The sequence below is a fragment of the Mus pahari genome, chromosome X (genome assembly GCF_900095145.1).
Source record: "Mus pahari chromosome X, PAHARI_EIJ_v1.1, whole genome shotgun sequence".
NCBI classification, from domain to species: domain Eukaryota; kingdom Metazoa; phylum Chordata; class Mammalia; order Rodentia; family Muridae; genus Mus; species Mus pahari.
This window is the reverse complement of record NC_034613.1, coordinates 60,564,087-60,583,185: the sequence shown is the minus strand read 5'-3', so window position 1 is coordinate 60,583,185 and position 19,099 is coordinate 60,564,087. Positions and strand designations below refer to the sequence as shown.

General features: G+C 42.8%; 1 protein-coding gene across 3 annotated transcripts in view; it reads right to left on the bottom strand.

Moving 5' to 3' along the window:
• The window catches only part of Vma21 (vacuolar ATPase assembly factor VMA21), a 9,200-nt gene extending 7,197 nt beyond the window's left edge, over positions 1–2,003 (bottom strand). The window contains exons 1-2 of one of the 3 annotated variants that reach the window (XM_021188288.2): positions 1,937–2,003; positions 1,571–1,799 (exon numbers count right to left, since the gene is read on the bottom strand). In XM_021188288.2, coding sequence (XP_021043947.1) covers positions 1,571–1,680 — 110 coding nt within the window. In that variant the 5' untranslated portion in view covers positions 1,681–1,799; positions 1,937–2,003. Of the gene's footprint in view, positions 1–1,203; positions 1,471–1,570; positions 1,800–1,936 lie in introns of those variants that run through there. The other 2 variants (XM_021188290.2, XM_021188287.2) reach the window with 2 other exon arrangements.
• Positions 2,004–19,099: the final 17,096 nt, after the last annotated feature.

Here is a 19,099-nt window from a genome sequence, read left to right as displayed (position 1 = left end):
ATGGGAATCTTTCGGGATAGCATTTGAAATGTAAATAAAGAAAATAATAATAAAAAAAAAAAAAAAAAAAAAAAATAAAAAAAAAAATAAAAAAAAAAAATAAAAATAGTGAAGTCTTTTGAGAAATGCATTTTCAGATGGTTCTGTCACTCCACAAACATCACGGAGCATACCCATACAAACTAAGATGGCTGAAATGTCACTAGATAATACAATCCCATGTAACACATTTGCAGTCTGTTACTGATCAAAATATCCAAAGCATATGAGTGATAGTCAAAGTTAAGTGTGCAAAAAACTTATAAAAAAGAGTAGTTACCCAACTTCCCCTAGCATTTAGATCATTTTTCTCCTTAGTTTCTAGCCAAAGCTCACTATACCTGTTGGTTCTGCTGGTACAAATCAGGTCAGGTAGTATCAGTGACATAAAACAAAGCAATGCATGCCATTTGATTGACTTATTTTATACCTGACTAGGGGCTACTGAGACCTGTCAGAAATGAGGAATGAATGAAAAAACCAGACTGTACTCTTTGTGTATTTGGTAAGAATACCTGTTGGTAGCTGGGCATGGTGGTACACACCTTTATCTCAGCACTTGGAGGCAGAAGCAGAAGGCACTAGGATCTCTGTGAATTCAAAGCCAGGCTACAGAGTTCCAGGACATCCAGGGCTACACAGAGAAATCTTGTATTGAAAAATAAACAGAGTAAATGGATCCCGTGGCTTTGGAGTCAGCAGTCAAGCCGTAGTAACTGTGTGGTCTAATTTTGTGATCTTGGATAAGTCATTTATGTGAATTCAACTTTTTTTTCTTCCAAAGTTAAAATTTAAGTAGAGAGGTCTACTATCACATTCTTTCTGTTCAGTCACCAATCCTTATCCTACTGATTGATTCCCCTCAAGTGGCGTCACATCAGGGCCAGCCTCCACTCTATTTATACACTAGATATTTATAAAAACAAAACAAAACAAAAAACCCATGTGATGTAGGGGCTGGCAGTCTTCAAGATAAAGAAGACCAGGCGCCTATCCTCAAAAGAGCCGCCTGGCAAAGGGCAGACTGCAAAGCAGCAGAGCTGCCAAACAGGGAGAAGGAGAGCAAGGGAGCATGAACTGAGGGCCCGCTCACCTATACCCTGCATCACAAGTGAAAGATGGGGCCAGCCATTCAGAAGCTGCAGGCTTCAAACTACTTTCCCTTTCCATCAGCCTGCGGCGAACCGTGGAGGGGCCGTCCCTAAGCCCACCCTGTTTCCTGCCTGCCCTGGGGCAAGCACCAGGCCAGGGCCAACGGGCCATCGTCGCCCAGCGGAACTCAGGGATACCTGAACTCTGGAGGCTGCAGCGCATTCAGCGCGGCTTTATCAAGACGCTCCATGGCGTGACCCGGAGGGCAGCAGCAGGCGCTGGGTAGTTAGCGGAGGCACAGGGGCCGCTAACAGGGTGACTGTACTGGGCCGGTCGCGCCGGAAGTTCCCCTGCTGAAGCACGCTCGCGTGGCGCGGCGTAGTGACGCGCCGGCAGCGCGCGCAGGCGCGGGTACGCTGCAAGCCCTCACGTGACTTACCCGCGGGGGGTTCGTGGTGTCCGTCCCGCTGCCAGAGGATCATTCTCTAGGAGCAGGCCGGGGGAGTAGCCTAGCCACTCCACGTTGAGCAGGGACTTTCCGCGAAGCATTGTCCTTCCAGGCCCAGTGCGGGTCGTTCGCCTCTCGGTCTGGCTTGCGCTGTCACCGGAGCCTGGTGACCCGAGGTAGAGGAGCCGCGGAAAGGACGACCCAGCTGTCGGCTGTGGTGCTAGGCAACCGAGCAGTTTCCGATAACACAAAAAGCAGTGCACGTTATTCCACCAGCCCATAAGCAAAGACCTCATTCATTCCTACCCGCCTTGGCAGTCCAGCAGGGACTTGAAAGATGTTAGTTTTAACACTCACCGGAGTCAGTAAAACTAGAGAACTCTCCGCTGAAAGCCCTTGCTGAGAGTGACTGTTCCACAGTGGGAGCCGGTGACCCAAACTTCCACTTAGTGTTAAAAGTATGTTTTGCAGCTGTTCAGAAAGCCGCCAATGAGACAACAGGGACTCAAAATAGTAAGGACAGATGGGCCTAAGCTCCCAGCCAACCCGAGAGGCACCAACAGAAAAGGGTGTGTAAGCTCTAGGACAGGCTTAACAAAATTAGGTTGCCTTTGGCTGCTAATACTGTGACAGCCCTTAAATGGTCAAGCCTGGAAAGGGCTGCTGACCACATACCTATTTTCTGCACCACGGGATACTAAACACATCTGAAAGGACAAATAAACCAGCCTTGATGGAGCAGTAGGAAGCTTGTGTTTCAGTTTAAATGGAATAACCCCTTTCTAGGCCTCATGCAGATCCTTAGATGAACCTAATGTATAAACTCAGGCAGTAGAAAACTGGGTGTCCCACGTGACACACTGGGCAGCCAGTCAAATAGATGGGGCCTGTAGCCAAGTTTTCTCTGTTCTGAGGGGTAAGAAAATGTCAAAGAGTAGTATCTCAGAAATGACTCAGAAAAGTCATTTGAATTTAAATATTCATAAATAGAACTTTTTGAAACTGGGTCATGCATATTCATTTTAATTGTCTGTACAACTTTAATATTGGGTAGATGCAATATAAGTAGCATGTTCCATAAATCCTAAAATATTGTCTATGTGGATTTGGAGCGAGAGAAAGAAAGAAAGGTGGAGGGAGGGAAGGGGGGAAGGGAGGGAGGAGGGAAGGAAGGAAAGAAGGAAGGAAGGAAGGAGGGAAGGAAGGATTGAAGAACTGGAGGAGAGCAGAGGGGCCAAAGCCTGATTGCTGGCCACTCCTCCTGAAGCTCTATCAGGGGAGGAAAAAAAAAAAAAAGAGGGGNGAGGGAGGGAGGGAGGGAGGGAGGGAGAGAAGAAGGGAGGGAGAGGGCATGGAGGGGTGATGGAGATAGAAACCAGGATCTCTGTAGCATTCTGGACATGTGCTCTGCCACTGAACAACTACTCCCAGAACTCCCCATCCCCTTTTAAAATTTGACATAGGGTCTCACTCACTCAAGCCAGCCTTGAACTCACTCCACAGCCTAGGCAGGTCTTGGACTCAATTCTTCTGTCTCAGCTTCCCAAGTGGCTGGGATTATAGATCTATACCACCAGACAAGATGGTGTAGGGCTCTTTGCAGAAACACTTTCCTGATTCCTGAACTTGCTTAGCACCCCCATGGTCCTTAAATCCCTGGGGAATCCATAAACTTAATAATGGGTATTCTGAGAACAAGTTTTGGTAGTTCTAAAAATCTAATGAACTTCAACAACTAAAATATCACATTATTTGACTTGAGGCATAAATTTTGTCACACTGACAAAGTAATCCTGTTCATCTAGTGGGTAAATGGAAAGACCATTACTAAAACCTAAAAAATGCTGTAGTATACTTGATAGAACAAATCTTTAAAATATGAATGTGAAAAGAATAATTGTATGTACCCAATTTTAGACAATATATGTTAAACAACTGAGTTGTGGCTGCAAAAACAATGGACCACAACCTGGGTTGTTTAAACAACAAGTTAATCATTTCCCGCTTCTAGATATCTAAGATGGAGGTATCTAAGATGGAGGTATTTTCAAGGTTAGCTCTGAACTCTACTAGAAAAAGGTGCAATCCAATATGAGGAATAGAGCTAAATGGGGAATTCTCAACTGAGGAAACTCAAAGGACTGAGAAGCACCTAAAGAAATGTTCAACATCCTTAGTCATCAGGGAAATGCAAGTCAAAACAGCCCCGAGATTCCACCTTACACCAGTCAGAATGGCTAATATCAAAAACTCAGGTGACAGCTGATGCTGGCAAGGATGTGGAAAAAGATGAACACTCCTCCATTGCTGGTGGGATTGCAAGCTGGTACAATCACTGTGGAAATTAGTCTGGTGGTTCCTCAGAAATTTGGACTTGGTACTACTTGAGGAGCTAGCAATACCATTCCTGGGCATAAACCCAGAAGATACTCCACATGTAATAAGGAGACATGCTCTACTATGTTTACAGCTGCCATATTTATAATACCCAGAAGCTGGAAAGAATCCAGATGTCCCTCAACAGAGGAATGGATACAGAAAATGTGGTACATTTACACAGTGGAGTACTAATCAGCTATTAAAAACGACTTCATGAAATTTGCAGGCAAATGGATGGAACTTGAAAATATCATCCTGAGTGAGGTAACTCAGTCACAAATGAACAAACACAGTTTGTACTCACTGATAAGTAGATATTACCCCAAAATACAGAATATCCAATATTCAACTCACAGACCACATGAAGCCTAAGAAGGAGGAAGACTAAAATGTGGATTTTAGTGCTTTTTAGAAAGGTGAACAAAATACTTACAGGAGGAAATATGGAGACAAAGTGTGGAGTAGAGACTGAAGGAAAGGCCATCCAGAGACTGCCCCACGTGGGGATCAATCCCAGGTACAGCCACCAAACCCGGATGTTATTGTGGATGCTGGGAAGTGCTTGTTGATGGAAGCCTGATATGGCTGTGTCCTGAGAGGCTCTGGAAGAGCCTGACAAAGACAGAGGTAAATGCTCGCAGCCAACCATTGGACTGCTCAGGAGTCCCTGATGAAGGAGTTAGAGAAGGGACTGAAGGAGGTGAGAGGGTTTGCAGCCCCATGGAGGGAGCAACAGTGTCAACAGGCCAGGCCCCCCAATCCCCAGCTCCAGGGACTGGACCACCAACCAAAAAAATACACATGAAGCGACCCATGGTGCTAACCACATATGTGGCAGAGGACGGCCTTGTTGGATCAGTGGGAGGAGCAGCCCTTGGGCCTGAGGGGTTCGATGCCCCAGTGTAGGGGAATGTCAGTGCGGGAGGATGAGGATGGGAGTGGGTGGGTAGGGGAGCACCCTCATAGAGGCAGAGTGAGGGGAGATGGGACAGGGCGGGGTTCTGAAGGGGAGACCTGGAAAGCGGAAAATATTTGAAATGTAAATAAAGAAAATATCCAATCCAAAAAATGAAAAAGAAAGAGAAATCTAATGACCACCAAAGCTCAGAAAGACATGCAGAAACAGGAAAACTTGGTCTCTGCTGATAGAAATGGAAACTTATGAAGAAATAAACATGGGAGTTCCACAAAAAAATCTAAAAATGAAAATAACACGTGACTCCGCTATACTGTGGTTGAAAATATACACTAAAGAATCTGAATCACTGTGTCACAGAGATTCTTGTGCATCTTAGTTTATTGCTATACATTTTGTGATAGCCAGAAAGTTATTCCAGCCCAGGTGTCCATCAACAAATGAATATGTGACACTTCTACACAATGCAACATTCTCAGTCATAAGGAAAAATAAAAAAGTGACATTTGATTGAAAATGTATGCAACTAAAAGTCATTATGCCAAGTGAAATCAACCAGGTGAGAGAGACAAAACTATTTTTTCTCATATACAGAACTTACATATAATTTAAAAAAGAAAAAAGAAAAAAAGAAAAAGGTGCAGTCATTCTGTGCTTCTCCCTTAGCATTTTGGGTTGTATAAGTGACATTCTGATCTCTGCTGTATGTATTCATATGTCCTGTATTCATAAGGACACCAATTCTACTGCATTAGAGGACTACCCTATATATGACAGTATCATAACTAATTATATTTGGGCCAACAATATTTCCAAATAAGGTCATATGCTGAGGTGTGGCATGGTCACAAGGAAGAAAAGTATAGTAGTGACATCATTATTTCCCTTAGAATGAGGAAATGACTCTCAAACATTTGTCAAATATTCACCATTTTTGAGAAAACTGAGAACTATTTAGGGAAATGACTTACCCCAGATTTCTTGGGTTGATATGATTCGAGAATTTATAGCTCCTAACTCTTGGTCTAGTACCTTCTGTACAATATTATTGTAAATGACACTGGTATTAACTAACTAGCACAGAAAGTATGCAAATAAACTCAGGTTTTGAGCTACCCCTTAATTTTTAGTACAAAGCCATACTCTCACACAGCTCCATTTGGAGCTCCCACTGTGACTTTGGATGAGACAGCAATACTTTGAAAGACCAATTAGTACTTTTTGAGTCTATGTCTACACAATATGGCATTTCAAAAACTGAGATATGAGGAAAACAAAAATTCAACTATATTGTCAACAGAATCAGTGTGAGAATAAAGACGCTGCCCTGGCGTCTTTATGTGAGGAGTGGGGATTCATTTGTTAGTTTTTGTCTTATCAAAGGTAGTTAGTCCAACAAGGACTCATACTTCCTGAAACTTCTCCTTCCCGTGTGTGCCAACTAGCCAATTGTCTCAGATTGAGAAGTTGAGCTGCTAGCAATGGGGTAAAACTCAATCACCACCTATTGAGCAATAAGACAGGAGGCATCTTGGACCCCAGTATGCTTGCTACTGAGGGTTGGATCTAGGTGCATCCTTTTGCAAGGAGGTTGTCTTGCTGAGCCACTTTCCCTTTGTTTGTGTGCTCCATTGTACAATGCTGAGCTTATTGGTGTTTTATTTGTTTGTTTCTAACCCTTATAATGGACAATGGGGATCTTTTTTCTGAAAATACACACTCATGAAATACACCCTTTGAGGAAAAAGCATAGTTCCACTTCTAGACCAAAATTAAAAGGAGGAAAGGATATGATAGGGAAAAAACTACCTTCTTAGATCTAAGATCCCAGCTTAACTGTGTGTAACACAGAGCTGGACAAGGTGGTTATATAGAAAATTCAGAGTATACACAAGATTGAGACTCTGGAGGCAAAGGGAAATAAGGCCTTAACTAAACTCTGGAACTTCCCCCAGGAAACTCATGCTGAGAGAAGGAAAAGGTCACAACCAGAGGGAGAATTTATCTAACAACTTGTCAGATTGCCTTACACACTGAGACTGAGAAGCCTAGACCAAGATGATTCAATGGGGAACTAGGGGGCACGGCCTCACTTAAATATGTGTGCACTTGGCCTTCTATTTGAATTTTAATCTCACTCCCGAAACCACAAAACAGACTTGAGGGTTTCACTAGATCACTTTGCCCATCTTCTCTCAATGTGACCACATTAAATAACTCTCCCTTTTCTGCTTTCCATTATTAATTGGCTTATTAAAAATTGGTAGTTGGAAGGACCCCCAAGTTTTATAACAGCATCCTAAGAAAAAGCCTGTCCACATGGGGTGGCAAGACTCTAGCTGCCAGTTGAAAGTTCAAAGATCCTGGCCCAAGTGCTTTCAGAAGCACCTCCCACAGTACTGGAAGTGTGACTACAGAAACTGGAAGAGAAGCATTACCACAAAGCCACAACCCAACAGATATATACCCATGCTCTGGCAGGCGAAGGCTGAGTGCTGAGGAGATGATGATGGCCTGTGGGCAGAACAAAAGGCAGAAGGTTGTTCCTTGGGAAAGCTGATCCAGGGCTCCTGGAGACCAGAGGCAGTGGGCTCTGAAGACAGAGCTCCTCTAGTTCAGGCGCTGAACTAGAGTCTAGATTCAGATTTCCCAGAGGTCTTCTGAAACACCTAGGAGGGAAGGGCAGGGCAGCTCTGATTGGGCCTCAGCAGAGCTTGCTTCTGGCAAAAGTCTTCTCAGAAACTCTTCTCAGGAAGTGTGTGAGCCCTGAGGCCAGAGTACCTCAGAGTGTGATCTTGGTTCCCAACCCCCACTCACTCCAGGAGGAGGCTACACTCCCAACATTGACTGAATAAATTTAGTACATTGAATGGATGAGAGAAATCTAAGGGTGTTTTTCTTTTCCTTTTCAACCACCCCAGACTCCAGAAAAAGGAAAACTGTGGATGCTATAGGAAAAAGAAACTTAGAAGCATGACACGAGTGAGTCAGTGTTTTGATCACTGACAGTAAAAGACAGGGCTGGAGGGCTGCTCTGTGGTAGAGGACGGTGGTAGAGGACGTGCTTAGTGTGAGAGCAAAGCCCTGGATTCCATCACCAGGTCAGAGAGGGGAGGGGAGGATAACAGACTAAGCACACCAGCTGCCTGCTTATGGCCTTTCTCTTCCAGCTGCCCCTCTGGCTCCAGTCCTGTGAAGAAGAGATCCACTTCCAAGAGGGGAAAGGTTAAGGGGAGTGCACAAATGTGTGTGAATGCAAATATGGGAGTGTGCTTCTCCAAGAGTGAGGGCATGGGGTACTGTGTATCCTTGTGTGTCGTGTGCTTGTGTATTCATACATGCTGTTTGGGGAAATGTGATTAAACATAAAATCTAATCTAAAAAAAAAAACACATGAGGAAAGTGGAAAAGAGAAACAAACAACTAAAATGTACTGAGTAAGCATTAAATCCTAATGACCTGACAGGAGGATCATAAGTTAGAGGCCAGGCTAGGATACACAGGAGTTGAAGATAACAAAAAGAAGGGAGTAGAAAGATTGTAGGAATCAGAGAGTCAGCTAGTTTGCTGTAAGATTGTGTTTCCTCAGATTTTGAAAAGCTTCACCCATGTCTCATCAGCACAACTGCTCAAATAGGAGCTGAACAGGACAACAAAACGCGGATGTGGGTGGGGAAGCCCCAGATGCCTCAACCCTACACAAAGAACTACAGGGAACCAAGGATTGCTGAAATACTCTTCCCCAGGGAAGAGCACACCAATAGGTTACACAATACCAAATGGTCAGCCCTACAAACATAAATGTACAATTAACATATAGATGGAGCAGATTATATTTAGGAATATATTCACATATATGTACATGTAACAGCAAGTAATGAAAAAAGAGGTCATGAATTTCAAAGAGCAAGGAAGAGAATAAAGCAGAGTTTGGAAGGAGGAAAGGGAAGGAAGAAATGTTATAATTATAATCTCAAAATTTAAAAAAGTAAGAAGAGGAGGAGGAGGAGGAGGAGGAGGAGGAGGAGGAGGAGGAGGAATGTCAGGCATGGTGCCTTGCAAGTGTAATCCCAGCATAGGATTACAGGATCCTGTAATCAGTATGCACAGGAAGTTGGATCAGGAGCAGTTCCAGACCAGCTTGTTCTACATATCATGTTTGAAGCCTGCCTTTTCAGTGGGAAAATTAAGTCTATTGATATGGATGTGCTTTTAGGGTGTACTAAAAGCCAAAAAGTGTGTGTGTGTGTGTGTGTGTGTGTGTGAGAGAGAGAGAGAGAGAGAGAGAGAGAGAGAGAGAGAGAGAGAGAGAGAGATCTGTCCCACAATGGTACATGCACATGAAAAAGCCCTTTGCTGGTCAGCTATTCCCCTACCACATTGGGATGTGGACTTCACTAATCTTGTCCAGTGTCTCACTACATTGATTGGCATGTCAGAAAACTCTCAAGTGTCTGTGTGAACACTTCCATGTCTTCTTTGACCTGCTTCCAGGGGATATTATGGAAAGAAATCTGTGTCTGCCTGCTGATGTTATCACTTGTCAATAAGTACAATCACAATATAAAAATCATAGAGCACCAGACAATTTGGTTATAAAACAGTAACAATAGCAACAGGAGACAAGATTGGGATAATCACACAAGAAGAAGCAATACAACCAGGCATGGTGGTGCACACCAGTAATCTCAGTTCATGAGGGTGGGAGCAGGAGGATGAGAACTTCAAGGTCATGTTCAACTACAAACGTAATTTGAAGTAATTCTGGACTAAGTAAGATACTGTCTCAAAATAAAAGCAAGGAAAATGAATAATAAATAAAAACGAATCATAAAAAGGTCAATGTTACTAACAAACGCGAACATCAAAGTAAGGCGCTTCTTGCGTGTAAGTCTGGCAAATATTTTAGTCTCATTTCTTCATAGTCTTATGAGAGGAGGAAACATCTGCTTCAAAAGAGAGGGATGTGAATGTGCATACTCATAAGGATATTCTTCTGCTTCTGACCCTTTGTTCTAAGGAAGTCATCAGGGTAGCATGCTACTTTCCCTAGCTGCAAAATGAAGGAAACAGTGCCTCCTGGTGTAGCACCAAGAAGGCCATTCCCTGTGATGAGACTTCAGGGAAATTTCAAAAGGGCACCTATACTTGGTGAGACATTGTTTCTTGTCCAGGCTAAAGTCCAGCACTCAGAAGTCTTCCTGAACCAATATGACACCTGGCCAACACCTCTGTTAAGAACCCTATGTGGCAGTCCTGATACCATGTAAAGTCCTGAGCAAACCTGTCTAGCACTACCTTCCAGAGTATTCATAATAGAGAAATTTTGAGATGATTTAAATGTGCAGTAGAATATTTGTTGTCTGCCTAAAAACAAAACAAAACAAAACAAAACACAGTCTCCTTATGCATCTCAGGCTGGCCTGAAATTTCCTATGTAGCCCAGGCTACCTCAAACTTGCTAGTGATCATCCTGCTTCAGTCTCCCAAATGCTGGGATTACAGACACAAGCCACCATGTGTGACTTTTAATTCTTGCTTTAAAAACTTATTAAATGATATTAGGAAATCACCAGCATCAAGATTTTAAAAATCAAGATCCAAATTGGATGATTCTTTTTTTAAGTTTCAGTATGTTTACAAATGTGTGTGTGTGTGTGTGTGTGTGTGTGTGTGTGTTGGCAATGGTTTGCACTGTTTTTTTGTTTTGTTTTGTTTTTGGTAAGGAACTAGTTTCCTGGATACAAGAAAATGGAAAGAAAATGTTTCTTAGGATATAAGGTATTGAGTGGAATTCAGCACAAAACAAGTGTAGCCAGCAGGCAACAGAATCTACATTTGTAGTGGAATTTCTAGAATAAAACAGTTAGATTGAAATCCCATCGATTTGCTGTGTGACCTTGAGATGATATCTAACTTCTCTGTGCTTCACAATTTTCCTTTATGAACCTTGCCCATCCCTGGAGCTATTCAGCACAGAGTGAGTGCTAGGACAGAGCCAGCCTGTAGAAGGGAACTGTCAGCTCTAGGGTGCACTATCCTTTTCCTGTCTCCCACCTGTGGTAAATTTTTTATTGGAAGCCTGTGGGGGTTCAGCTGTGGAGTCTTGTGCCTAGAGAGGCTAATTTAGCAAGTGAGGTAGTCTGCGGGCCCCATCCCTGAGTTCTAGGTCCTGCCGTCAATGGCAGGCTTTTGTCTCCTTGGCAGTAACAGCTGCAATTTTCTCATCTCTCCATCTCAGACATAAGGATAATGGGCTGGCTGCCCTCCCTCCTAGGGCCCCCTCAGTCGGTGTGAGGCTCAAATGAGATAATGGCAGAGACCTAATTGTGTAAAGCGTGGGTGATTAGTCTCTGAAAGGCCCCCTGAATATGTTTGCATAAAACTCCTGCAATTTTGTACTCAAAGGGTGTTTTTTCCATATCATCTTTCTCCTCTCCCCCAGTAGTTAGTTATGTGGCTCCCAAGCCTGTAACACCCAGTCACAAGGATTCACAATTGTCTCCAGCAAGCAGGTGTGGGTGCTGTCCCTCCATCTCTCTTTCAGTCTCATTTGTAAGACCAGAGATGTGTCTTGTTCATCTTTTATTTGCACCCTACCTTCACATCCTGGAAGTCAGCCATGATAGAAACCCTCCAAGTGCTGTGTCTTGTGCTCTTTCCCCTCGTACATGCCACACTGTTCCTAGGTGGCCTTGATAAGGAACAGAGGGAAGAGATATGGCAGTGCCTTGCATGGGGTGCTACTGCAAAGACACTGAATACCCACAGCAATAGGCAAAGCAGGCCAGCAAACCACCAGCCCAACTCTTTCTCACAACAAACTCTTTCTCTGGTTTGACTGACTCATTTGGTCCCTTGCATGATACAGTTTATTCTCTACAAAAATTCTCTACAGACAGGTAGGTTTCTTGGAGGAGTGTTTTCTGCAGTAAAATCCTAGGACAGACAGTATATATTCTGTTCTCAGGGGAATCTGTGATTTACCTTAGGCCTCATGTCTGGCCTGGTCCCTATGTAAGAAGAGGGGTTTGAGGATCATAAAACAGAAAGGCAGGCCATCCTCAGGAGCTAAGAGAGAGAAATGAACCAAGACCTATGAGGAACCTGGAAGGGACAAAAACTGCTTCTAGGTTGTCCATATTCTTTTTCAAATTGCATGTACAGTGTGCATGTGTGCTTGTGTGCATGCATGCATGAATGTGTGTGTGTGTGTGTGTGTGTTTGAGTGTGTGGTATGTCACATACCTGTGGAAAAAGACAACTTTTTTCCTCCCCTACCACCAAGGAGTAAAGGGGCTCAAATGCAGGTAGTCAGGCTTGGGAGAAAGCACCTTTACCCACTAAGCCATATCTCCAGCTCAAGGCTATTCATTTTCTGAGTGTGGCCATGATAGGAAGACAGCCCATCCTCAAACTATCACCAGACTTTTGGAGTCACCGGAAATGGCCTCAGCAGTTTCCTAAGATCTTAAGACTAACAGTAGTGTGAGATTCCCAACTTGACAGAAAACTCATAAAACACTGCTCCTTTTATGGAACTTGGGGTCTCCAAGTGGGGCACCCTGAGTACCTGTTCATATAGGAAACTCCACCCTGGTTTTTTTTTAAGCAAACACTTGGAATGATTCCCATAAGCAAGGACTGTTCCAGAAACCTTACATCCCAGAGCTGCCTATTGAATACCAGTAATCCTGATATGCACAAGGCAAGATCCTGCCCTTTCCTGGCTAAAAAGATTCAGTGTAGAACTATGTTCGAAGTCTAGACAGGGCTTCAGTATTTGGATGACAATTGTAAAGTGGCCCATGTGCCAATGTTACACTTAGAAGGCCAGTAAGCCACAACTCTTTAAACAACAATGTGTGACATCCCCAAGGTACAATCTGAGGGATACAGTTGGAAAAATGTCAGACCAAACACTGGCTTTTTTTGGTAAAGATCCAACCATTTAATAACAAAAGCTCCCCACCCTCCCCACTCCAGGACAACATCCAGAGCACAGGATGAGCACAGCTAGTAAGAGGCTGTGGAAAGCCAAGGAAAATGAGGATGTCAGATGGACTCCTGGATTAAGAACTGCATTGGGTTGAGGCCTCTTTGCCCAGGCACTGGCATGAACCAAACACTGGTTTTAAGGTGCCTAACTGTACACAAGGTAGTAGTGTGCTTCTGTCTGTTCGAGAAATCTGAACAAAAAGCAATGTCCCCACAGACAATGTCCCCTGACTTAAATATGCTCAGGCTTTGCTTCGCTCTTTTGCTTTTATGCTTATTATCTAAACTTTGCAAAACTTATATATATGGATTTATGATGGAAAATAAGATTTATTTTTATATTGATAAGCAAAGAAGGAAAAGAGAGGAGAGGAGAAGAGAAGAGAGGGGAAGGGAAGAGAGGAGAAGGCAAATTAAGGTTAAGGTTCACTGACTTCACTGGGATCTAGGTTACTGACTCCCTGTTAGGCTTCCCTTCCTTAGCTTTTCTCTTCCCTGAGTCCTTATCGTTGTCTGAAAAAAAGAAGGAAGGCTAACTGGACCATCTTAGGCAAGCTTCAGGTAGTTAGCATTAGCAAACAGAATGTATGAATAGGGAAAGAGGGAATTGCCCTAAAGCTATGTCCAGCGGCTGGGGAAGAGTTCAGAAAGTTGAGCCTTGCATGACAGTGCATCTCTTTATTTCCAGCAGAAAAAGACAAATCTCTGAGTTCCCAGTCAGCTTGGCCTTTAAAAAAAATAAGTTTCAGGATAGCCAGAGTTACATAAAGAAACCCTATCTCCAAAAAACAAAACCAAACAAACAAAAAAGAGAGTTCAACAAAGGAAGGACAGTAAAATCCAGAGGGCATCAATAAAAGGTAGAAAAGAAGACTCAAGTAAGTAGAAAGATGTCAGGGTTTCTAGAACACAGACCAATCACTATGGTGAATGTATATATCCAATGAATTTATTAAATCAGCTTATATTAAAATAGTGTTATCACTCTGGAAAGGCTGAGAACCCAATAGTTCCCTCAGTAGTCCCAGTAGTTCCACAGTGGATTTGTTAGACTAGAGAGACCCATGATGACATAGTCGCTGAGTCCATGAGGCTGCATTCCTCAGCAGTCTCAAATCTCACACCAACAGCCTGGAATGTCTGCAAAGCCTCTGGCCCTTCATACTGGAGTGAGCCTGGCGACACTGGTTCTGCTATCAGCAACAGGATCAGCAACTGCCACAGGAGACACAAGTAAATCAACTTAACTTGGTAACAAACGGGAAAGACAAATGAGCAAAGAGTGATAATCTTCCTTCTGTCATGCCAGTTTTGAAAATCTGGGCGACTGTCGGAAGGCATTGCCCACATTGGGATGGAGCTTCCTATATTAATAAGGCAACCATGACAGTTCTTCAGTTGAGGCATCCAGCTCAAGTGATCTTAGCTCATGACAAGTTGATATTAAAAACCACCACCACCAACAAAAAACAACCACCTTAATTCACCCCTTGTCAACCTCACACACAAATACATCACTTTAAGCACCATAACCTTACACAGGCGCAGATGCCTACATATAAATAAACAGTAAATTTTAAAAATCAAAAAAATTATAACCTTGTCTCCCAAGTCTCATGCTTTTTGTATAATATAAAATACAGTCAGTCCACTTCAAAAGGTCTCCAGAATCCTTTAAAATCCTGTCTGTACACTATTGCATATACCAGCAAGATTTTGCTGACAGGGCTCTGATATAGCTGTCTCTTGTGAGGCTATGCCAGTGCCTGGCAAAAACAGAAGTGGATGCTCACAGTCAGCTATAAGATGGAACACAGGGCCCCCAATGGAGGAACTAGAGAAAGTACCCAAGGAGCTGAAGGGGTCTGTAACCCTATAGGTGGAACAACAATATGAACTAACCAGTACCCCCTGAGCTCGTGTCTCTAGCTGCATATGTAGCAGAAGATGGCCTAGCCAGCCATCAATGGGAGGAGAAGCCCTTGGTCTTGCAAACTTTATATGCCCCAGTACAGGGGAATGCCAGGGCCAGGAAGTGGGAGTTGGTGGGTTGGGGAGCAGGGCGGTGAGACGGTATAGGGGACTTTCGGAAAGGAAACTAGGAAAGAGGATAGCATTTGAAATGTAAATGAAGAAAATATCTAATAAATTTTTTTAAAAATCCTGTATGTAGATTGAATGAATTAGTATGTTACTGGAATTAGTGTCATGAGCCTGGGCCCTGAGGATCCTAACAGGTTCAGTCAGTGGCCTCCAATAGCCCAATTAAAAAGACACTAGTAAAAAGTGGAAAGGGGATTTAGTTTACTTATTCAGTTTGGTGGTGTTGGGAGCAGGAACAAAGAGGTACTACAACAACAACAACAACAACAACAACAACAACAACAACAACAATTTGTCTTAGTGTCCAGACTCAAGGTTGAAGTTTAAACAGAAAAAGAGGTATGCATGATTAAGTATTATGTATCATGGTCAAGGTGTGGTCCCTCAGGTCATCAACCCATCATTGTCTCAGCTCCAGTATCTCCTGAAAAGTAGTCAAACAAGTTGTCAGAACTGTGTGAAATGTCTGTCTGGAGACAAGTTCCTCCTCTGGCTGTGTACTGGCTAGTTTTGTGTCAACTTGACACAGCTGGAGTTATCACAGAGAAAGGAGCGTCAGTTGGGAAAATGCCTCCATGAGATCCAGCTGTAAGGCATTTTCTCAATTAGTGATCAAGGGGGGAGGTTCCCTTGTGGGTGGTGCCATCTCTGGGCTGGTAGTCTTGGGTTCTATAAGAGAGTGGACTGAGCAAGCCAGAGGAAGCAAGCCATCCCTCCATGGCTTCTGCATCAGCTCCTGCTCCCTGACCCGCTTGAGTTCCAGTCCTGCATCCTTTGGTGATCAACAGCAGTATGGAAATGTAAGCCAAATAAACCCTTTCCTCCCCAACTTGCTTCCTGGTCATGATGTTTGTGCAGGAATAGAAACCCTGACTAAGACAGGCTGTCATCAGGCTCTTGGCCTTTTTCTTCTCCCAGACTGAGATTCATGGGGTGAATTCTAATTTCTTGGTGGACTATTGTCTCAATAGTCTGATAGTCAAAGAGAGGGGTGCAAGTATCTCTCTGTAGAATATCCTCATATACTTCCAAGCAGTTACAAATATGGTTAAAATAGCCATACTACTCAGTACAATCTAACAACTCAATTCAGTCCCTATGCAAGCTCCAACAGCATTGTTTACAGAGCTGCTGAAAAGCATACCTTTAAAAATAGGCAGGTCTATATGTACTGACATGAAAAATATCCCTGACATATTGTTTAGTGAGAAAAGCAAGCCATGGAACAGTGTATATAGTGTGATACTGTTTATATGAAGCTATCCATAAATGTGTTTATATATGCACACAAATCTGGAAATATATATGCAAGCAGCTTGCAGCTGAGCTCTCTGGGGAAGAGAGTGATGAGAGAGAAAGCCTTTGGATACACACTTCTGTCTGGTTTGGATATTTTGTAATAAGCCTATATTACACTTGTAATTTGAAAACTCTAAGGAAGTAAATGAATAGGCCAAAGAGCCAGGACAGATAATTCTATGTTGAAATGAGAAGAAAATATGAGCTAAGAAAGAAAGAAATGTCACACCGCCACAGATAATGCAGGCTCCTCCGAGACAACCACTGTTGATGTTTTGTTGTGAAGCCTAATTTGTTTCTGGCCTGTGTAATAGCTACATAATTTTATCCACAAAAAATGAATTCTATTGTACATATAATTTTCTTCTCTTGTGCTTTTCCTACCTAATAATATGGCATAAACATCTTCCCAAGTCTTATGCCTCCCATAATTTTAAAATGGTTATAGACTTATTTAGGTTTTTTCTTTTCATGCATGTATTATAACACAAGGCTATTATGATTTGTAAAGCAGTTACATTTTTTCATGCATTATGTCCTTAGGCTGAATTCATAAAAGAGACATTGCTGTTCAGGGCTTAAGGTTTTTTTTTTCTTTTCCTCTGTGACATTCATCACCTTCCAGAATGGTGTTGATGTTGCTTTTCCTCCAGCTGCATCAGAGAGGGCCTGTTCAATGTGCCATAGAACTCTTGATGAGTTAGTTCTACTCTGAAATTTTTGTTCTTTTGGTAGATGAGAAAAGTCTCTATGTGATTTTTAATTATCGTAACTTTGACTGCTCTTAAGGCTGAACATTTTGTGGCGATTCTCAGTAATCTGTCTTTTGATGAATTGCTTATTCGTGTATTTTCCAATTCTCCCACTGAGGTTTTTGTCTTTTCCGATTGATTCACAAATGTGCCTTGTGTATTAATCACCGTCTCTCCAGCATGTGCTCATTTCCCAGGTCACTTGCTATGCTACTTTGCCTTTTAACTGTAGCTATGACTTTTTAATGCACAAGTTTTGAGAGCAGATTTTTTTCCTGTGGTGAAACATTTAGAATACTACCCCTCCTAGGAACTTAAAGAATTATTTAGCCACACTGTCATCTAGTGGGATTCTGCATTCTTCGGATCATGTGAATATTATTTGTGTGTGTGGTGCCATAACACTGATGGTCCCCCCACTTGGATTCACTTGGAAGTATTATGTTATCTAATGAACAACTCTGTTTTGCCAGAACTTACTCTCCTCATTCTACCACTTGGTTAAGACTAGAGGTTTGGAGGTAGCTTTCCGAGTCATACGGATCCTAAGTGTGTTTGTGGCTGGGGCAGGAACTCAATGCCAGACATCCAGACATCACTGATAAATCCTTAAGCCCATGTTCAGAGGGAAAAATAAATAGAATAGGATAGGATAGGATAGGATAGGATAGGATAGGATAGGATAGGATGGGATGGGATAGGATAGAATGGGATAGGATAGGATAGGATGGGATAGGATAGGATGGGATAGGATATCTGTCATGTGACTGGCAACCTCTGGGTGGCAGTGCAGAGTAGTAGTTCATTGCTGCTCAGAAGGTAGAGACCTGGGAAAGAGGTTGGGGATCTCTGGGAGGTCCAAGTCTGGTCTTTAAGCAGTTATAGGGAATTAGAGTGATAGGATGCTGGAAGAGGCAACTGCTCCCCAGGGCTACATGCCCTATTTCTCCAGAGTTCTTGGCACCAAACCACACTCTGAGGCTGCAGGTGCAACGCCATCAAGACAGACCCTAGGTTCTTCTTAAGTAATCCTAGCATAGGTGGAACAGAATGTTACAGGGGTTCCCATGGGGGAAGAACAATGAGGCAAAAACCATGGCCATAGTCTCCATGTCTAAGGATACTTGGTACACAGCATGAGAAATGCTTGTGAAATGAACTAGCAAGTTTTAAAACCTCTGGCAAATGTGAGAATGTAACAGCATTATTTTGCTACAAATTCATCCAGGTGACACTCAGGAAAGAGCATTTCCATGAGAACATTAGGGACCTTCCCAGGAGGAAACCAGTAACTGAATTCCATGTAACTGGCAATGTAGGGTACATGCTAGGAAGGAGTGGGGAGTGTATAGGAGCTGAAAGCTGAAGGGTGCTGGATGTGCTGCTCACATCTCAGGAGAGCACAGCTTCCTGAAGATCCTAGGAGGGACTATCCAAAGGAAAGATTGGAAACTGCTGTACACAGAGCACTTTGAGAATTCCCTCTGGCTGCAGGGAGAATGAAAAGGAGAGAAATAAGACCAAATCAAACGCAGAAAGACAAAAACCACATGCTTTTACTAATATGTGGATCCTAACTTTTATATGTATGCATATAAACATATATGATTGGAATTGGCCTAGAATTCTAAAAAGGAGATAGAGAATGGGTAAAAACAGGTGACTAAAAGTGATGGGGATGCAAAAAATCTGCATGAGACTCAATGGAAGATAATAGACTGTGGAGACAGAGGCTACAAGGAGGAATCAGGGGTGACTAGGGTAAGTGGCTTGGACATCTCCCTTAAGCAAAAATTTCCTATAAATACATATACACTAGTAAAAATACCTCCTATTTAGTACACACACACACACACACACACCTGTACTACAGAGAAGAATTTGGTAGTATTCAGCAAGTTTTCATATCTATTTGCCTTTTGAGCCAACAGTATTTCCTGCACTACCCTAAAGTGTACAATCTTATATGCACAGGCTCTTCACTATAGCAACATTTCTTTTTTTTAAATTTATTTATTATTATTTTCTTTATTTACATTTCAAATGCTACCCCAAAAGTTCCCTATACCCCAC